Raw genomic sequence first — 7,258 nt, 5'->3', positions numbered from 1 at the left:
CCCACCTTGATGAAACACATCAAGCCTTCGGAATTCACAAACTCTGGCACCAGGTCTTTATCGTCCTACAACACACCAACCAATCACACAGCAGATTGTTAACAGAGAGGATACCATGTCATAGAAAGCCTGCACAGCCACAGTTTAGACCCCCAAACAGACCGTTATGTTCCCCGTCACACTAGACTAGCGTGTTGTAACCGAGGACAGACGATTTGTACGTGCTTCAGCGGTCCCGTTCTGTGAGCTTGTGTGGTCTACCACTTCACGGCTGAGCCGTTGTTGCTCCTAGACTCTTCCACTTCACAATAACAACACTTACAGTTGACCTGGGCAGCTCTAGCAGAGCAGAAACTTGACGAACTGACTTGTTGGGAAAGGTGGCAACCTATGACGGTGCCATGTTGAAAGTCACTGAGCTCTTCAGTAAGACCATTCTACGGCCAATGTTTGTCTATGGAGATTTCATGGCGGTGTGCTCGATTTTATACACCTGTCAGCAACGGGTTTGGCTGTATTAGCCGAATCCACTAAGTTAAAAGGGGTGTCCACATACTTTTCTATATATATCGTGTATTTGTATTTTATATATATACAAAAGTATCTCAAAATCATTGTCATGTAATCAAAACTCTATCCAAAATGTAAAATTACAAACCTAAAAAGTTACTTCTGTTGCCATTGGCAACTATGTAAAAACAGCCTCCATAAAGCCACCAGATTAAAACGTTGCATCCTGCAGGTAGAAAATATCCTGATCAAAATAAACACACATGGCCTGTCTGCAACGAACTTGAAACATTGTATCAACTATTAACTAAACATGGGTCCAGCCTGAAGGTCCTGGTCCCTGAGAGTTTCCCTGCCCAGTCAGCTCAGACACAGCTGGAGACTATTTATCAAGGTGATAAGAAGCAGAGCTTGACCTTTGACCTTTGGCAGGAGCTCACCAGAGCCGAGTACCGTGTCGCCTCAAAAATGTTCTACTGCTTGAGCTCCTGTTCCCTCTTATATAGAATATTAGCTCAAAAAGTATTTCCTGCACCTAAATATAAAAACAGTACCAGCACCCAAAAATGAGTACCGGGTAACCTATTTCAGTCCCAAGCCAAGCACTGATAAGAAAGTAGTCAGGTAGGTCCCTATTTTATGACGTTTCCACTGGATCAGAGCAGGACGTATTTACCTTTTTCACGCTGCTGAGTAGTTATGGAAAAGGGGGAGACAGCTGGAACGATTTTTACAAAATACATTGTGAGGAACTATTGTCATTCTCAATGGATGTAAAAAACAAAACAAAAAACAGTTTGCTTGTTGTTTTGAGGTGAAGAAAACATTCCTTTGAGAAGCTCAACAGGTCGTTAGTAGCGGTACTATCAAGGCTACATTAGTAGCGGTACTATCAAGGCTACATTAGTAGCGGTACTATCAAGGCTACATTAGTAGCGGTACTATCAAGGCTACATTAGTAGCGGTACTATCAAGGCTACATGAGTAGCGGTACTATCAAGGCTACATTAGTAGCGGTACTATCAAGGCTACATGAGTAGCGGTACTATCAAGGCTACATGAGTAGTGGTACTATCAAGGCTACATTAGTAGCGGTACTATCAAGGCTACATTAGTAGCGGTACTATCAAGGCTACATTAGTAGCGGTACTATCAAGGCTACATTAGTAGCGGTACTATCAAGGCTACATGAGTAGCGGTACTATCAAGGCTACATGAGTAGCGGTACTATCAAGGCTACATTAGTAGTGGTACTATCAAGGCTACATGAGTAGCGGTACTATCAAGGCTACATTAGTAGTGGTACTATCAAGGCTACATTAGTAGTGGTACTATCAAGGCTACATAAGTAGCGGTACTATCAAGGCTACATGAGTAGCGGTACTATCAAGGCTACATGAGTAGTGGTACTATCAAGGCTACATTAGTAGCGGTACTATCAAGGCTACATTAGTAGCGGTACTATCAAGGCTACATTAGTAGCGGTACTATCAAGGCTACATTAGTAGCGGTACTATCAAGGCTACATGAGTAGCGGTACTATCAAGGCTACATGAGTAGCGGTACTATCAAGGCTACATTAGTAGCGGTACTATCAAGGCTACATTAGTAGTGGTACTATCAAGGCTACATTAGTAGCGGTACTATCAAGGCTACATGAGTAGCGGTACTATCAAGGCTACATTAGTGGCGGTACTATCAAGGCTACATTAGTAGTGGTACTATCAAGGCTACATTAGTAGTGGTCCTATCAAGGCTACATGAGTAGCGGTACTATCAAGGCTACATTAGTAGTGGTACTATCAAGGCTACATTAGTGGCGGTACTATCAAGGCTACATGAGTAGTGGTCCTATCAAGGCTACATGAGTAGCGGTACTATCAAGGCTACATTAGTAGTGGTACTATCAAGGCTACATTAGTAGTGATACTATCAAGGCTACATTAGTAGAGGTACTATCAAGGCTACATTAGTAGCGGTACTATCAAGGCTACATTAGTAGCGGTACTATCAAGGCTACATGAGTAGCGGTACTATCAAGGCTACATTAGTAGTGGTACTATCAAGGCTACATTAGTAGCGGTACTATCAAGGCTACATGAGTAGCGGTACTATCAAGGCTACATTAGTGGCGGTACTATCAAGGCTACATTAGTAGTGGTACTATCAAGGCTACATTAGTAGTGGTCCTATCAAGGCTACATGAGTAGCGGTACTATCAAGGCTACATTAGTAGTGGTACTATCAAGGCTACATTAGTGGCGGTACTATCAAGGCTACATTAGTAGTGGTCCTATCAAGGCTACATGAGTAGCGGTACTATCAAGGCTACATTAGTAGTGGTACTATCAAGGCTACATTAGTAGTGGTACTATCAAGGCTACATTAGTAGCGGTACTATCAAGGCTACATTAGTAGTGGTACTATCAAGGCTACATTAGTAGTGGTACTATCAAGGCTACATTAGTAGTGATACTATCAAGGCTACATTAGTAGTGGTACTATCAAGGCTACATTAGTGGCGGTACTATCAAGGCTACATTAGTAGCGGTACTATCAAGGCTACATTAGTAGTGGTACTATCAAGGCTACATTAGTGGCGGTACTATCAAGGCTACATTAGTAGTGATACTATCAAGGCTACATTAGTAGTGATACTATCAAGGCTACATTAGCACACAGGCCAGGTAACCTATAGGCCTACTTCTATGCGTAATAAGGTGCGCGTCCTTACACCCTCGATCACACCGACATTACATTCCGGTACCCCAGAAGTACATTCATTTCCAAAGGAAAGCTGTGTTTCGTCGAGCAGCAATGCGTTGTAGAGGGCGTTGGCAGTGGGTTCTGTGTGGTTGTTCATAACGTGGGATTTATCTGGTAGCAGAGAAGGTGAATGTTGAGCTGTTATTGAGCACACATATCCAGGATGCTGCTGCCATGACGCCGTCAGTGTGATCGAAGGCGTTACTCAACATTGACAGGAGCGCTCCAAACAAAAAGACAACGACTAAATTGACACAACTCGTAAATGGAATGAAATAAACCAACAACAAAAAACCCTGTGTTTCTCAGAAGTGTAACATAGGGCTGTGCGCTCTGCAAACAAAGTGTCCACACCGACAATCACCACGGTAAAAGACAGGAATAATAATAATATAATGAATGCATTAAAATAAATTACCATAAACAAACAAACATTGTAGATGAGTATTTATGGTAATGAACGGTTAATGTACCACTGGGAGAGAGAAAACATTCGGGAGAGAGAAGTACATTGTGATTTTCGTTAATTAGTAAAAACGTGAATTGGGGTATTGTGTCTAGTCCAGTGACTGGACTCAGGCTGTAACACAACAACAAGGGCTGTGAATACTTTCTGAAGGGCTCCTGTATCCGTGTGTCTTTAGGAGGGTTCGGGTAAAGCAGGAAGTCACATTTCGGTTGAACCTTGTGATCTGTATCTGAAAGAGAACCTCAACCTGTTGACTGTCTGATCGTTACTACTGTGGGGACGGCATCACTGAGAACGATGACTAGGCACTATACGGTGTCGTCCCAAATGGCACCCTATTCCCTATATAGTGCACTACTTTTGATAACAAACTTACACACAACCCTATTGGGGACACCGCCCTGTACATTTACGTCAACTTGAGTTATCAACCCTTCATCTCTCAAATGATTACAATGAAGTCTCTGGCATGACTGGTATGTGCTCTCTCTCTCTCTCCCCCCTCTCGCTCTCCCCCCCTCTCTCTCTCCCCCCCCTCCCTCTCTCTCTCTCCCCCCCCTCCCTCTCCCCCCCTCCCTCTCTCTCTCTCCCCCCCTCCCTCTCTCTCTCTCCCCCCCTCCCTCTCTCTCTCTCCCCCCCTCCCTCTCTCTCTCTCCCCCCTCCCTCTCTCTCTCTCCCCCCCTCCCTCTCTCTCTCTCCCCCCTCCCTCTCTACCATAGATAATATACTGGTCTCTCATAGATAATATACTGGTCTCTCATAGATAATATACTGGTCTCTACCATAGATAATATACTGGTCTCTCATAGATAATATACTGGTCTCTCAGAGATAATATACTGGTCTCTACCATAGATAATATACTGGTCTCTCTCATAGATAATATACTGGTCTCTCTCATAGATAATATACTGGTCTCTCTCATAGATAATATACTGGTCTCTCTCATAGATAATATACTGGTCTCTCTCATAGATAATATACTGGTCTCTCTCATAGATAATATACTGGTCTCTCTCATAGATAATATACTGGTCTCTACCATAGATAATATACTGGTCTCTACCATAGATAATATACTGGTCTCTACCATAGATAATATACTGGTCTCTATCATAGATAATATACTGGTCTCTACCATAGATAATATACTGGTCTCTACCATAGATAATATACTGGTCTCTACCATAGATAATATACTGGTCTCTACCATAGATAATATACTGGTCTCTCTCATAGATAATATACTGGTCTCTACCATAGATAATATACTGGTCTCTACCATAGATAATATACTGGTCTCTACCATAGATAATATACTGGTCTCTACCATAGATAATATACTGGTCTCTACCATAGATAATATACTGGTCTCTACCATAGATAATATACTGGTCTCTACCATAGATAATATACTGGTCTCTACCATAGATAATATACTGGTCTCTCTCGTAGATAATATACTGGTCTCTACCATAGATAATATCCTGGTCTCTACCATAGATAATATACTGGTCTCTCTCATAGATAATATACTGGTCTCTCTCATAGATAATATACTGGTCTCTACCATAGATAATATACTGGTCTCTACCATAGATAATATACTGGTCTCTACCATAGATAATATACTGGTCTCTACCATAGATAATATACTGGTCTCTACCATAGATAATATACTGTTCTCTACCATAGATAATATACTGGTCTCTACCATAGATAATATACTGGTCTCTACCATAGATAATATACTGGTCTCTACCATAGATAATATACTGGTCTCTCTCATAGATAATATACTGGTCTCTACCATAGATAATATACTGGTCTCTCTCATAGATAATATACTGGTCTCTACCATAGATAATATACTGGTCTCTACCATAGATAATATACTGGTCTCTACCATAGATAATATACTGGTCTCTCTCATAGATAATATACTGGTCTCTCTCATAGATAATATACTGGTCTCTCTCATAGATAATATACTGGTCTCTCTCATAGATAATATACTGGTCTCTCTCATAGATAATATACTGGTCTCTACCATAGATAATATACTGGTCTCTACCATAGATAATATACTGGTCTCTACCATAGATAATATACTGGTCTCTCTCATAGATAATATACTGGTCTCTATCATAGATAATATACTGGTCTCTATCATAGATAATATACTGGTCTCTATCATAGATAATATACTGGTCTCTACCATAGATAATATACTGGTCTCTACCATAGATAATATACTGGTCTCTACCATAGATAATATACTGGTCTCTCTCATAGATAATATACTGGTCTCTACCATAGATAATATACTGGTCTCTATCATAGATAATATACTGGTCTCTACCATAGATAATATACTGGTCTCTACCATAGATAATATACTGGTCTCTATCATAGATAATATACTGGTCTCTACCATAGATAATATACTGGTCTCTACCATAGATAATATACTGGTCTCTATCATAGATAATATACTGGTCTCTATCATAGATAATATACTGGTCTCTCTCATAGATCATATACTGGTCTCTACCATAGATCATATACTGGTCTCTACCATAGATAATATACTGGTCTCTACCATAGATAATATACTGGTCTCTACCATAGATAATATACTGGTCTCTACCATAGATAATATACTGGTCTCTACCATAGATAATATACTGGTCTCTACCGTAGATAATATACTGGTCTCTACCGTAGATAATATACTGGTCTCTACCGTAGATAATATACTGGTCTCTACCGTAGATAATATACTGGTCTCTACCGTAGATAATATACTGGTCTCTACCGTAGATAATATACTGGTCTCTACCGTAGATAATATACTGGTCTCTACCGTAGATAATATACTGGTCTCTACCGTAGATAATATACTGGTCTCTACCGTAGATAATATACTGGTCTCTACCGTAGATAATATACTGGTCTCTCTCGTAGATAATATACTGGTCTCTCTCGTAGATAATATACTGGTCTCTCTCGTAGATAATATACTGGTCTCTCTCGTAGATAATATACTGGTATCTCTCGTAGATAATATACTGGTCTCTACCATAGATAATATACTGGTCTCTACTATAGATAATATACTGGTCTCTACCATAGATAATATACTGGTCTTTACCATAGAAAATATACTGGTCTCTACCATTGATAATATACTGGTCTTTACCATAGAAAATATACTGGTCTCTACCATAGATAATATACTGGTCTCTACCATAGATAATATACTGGTCTCTACCATAGATAATATACTGGTCTCTACCATAGATAATATACTGGTCTCTACCATAGATAATATACTGGTCTCTACCATAGATAATATACTGGTCTCTACCATAGATAATATACTGGTCTCTACCATAGATAATATACTGGTCTCTACCATAGATAATATACTGGTCTCTACCATAGATAATATACTGGTCTCTACCATAGATAATATACTGGTCTCTACCATAGATAATATACTGGTCTCTA

At 40.0% G+C, this 7,258-nt stretch overlaps 1 protein-coding gene across 1 annotated transcript in view; it reads right to left on the bottom strand.

Annotated features, from left to right (window-relative positions):
- Window positions 1–7,258, bottom strand: part of LOC129852942 (FH1/FH2 domain-containing protein 1-like) — a gene marked incomplete at its 5' end in the record, with an annotated part of 76,681 nt that overhangs the window by 67,986 nt on the left and 1,437 nt on the right. Inside the window, 1 exon segment of the mRNA XM_055918541.1 lies at window positions 1–65. Coding sequence (XP_055774516.1) covers window positions 1–65 — 65 coding nt within the window.

The sequence above is a fragment of the Salvelinus fontinalis genome, chromosome 4 (assembly GCF_029448725.1).
Source record: "Salvelinus fontinalis isolate EN_2023a chromosome 4, ASM2944872v1, whole genome shotgun sequence".
In the NCBI taxonomy this organism is placed as follows: domain Eukaryota; kingdom Metazoa; phylum Chordata; class Actinopteri; order Salmoniformes; family Salmonidae; genus Salvelinus; species Salvelinus fontinalis.
The sequence above is the reverse complement of the archived record's forward strand: the minus strand, read 5'-3'. Positions and strand labels throughout refer to the sequence as shown.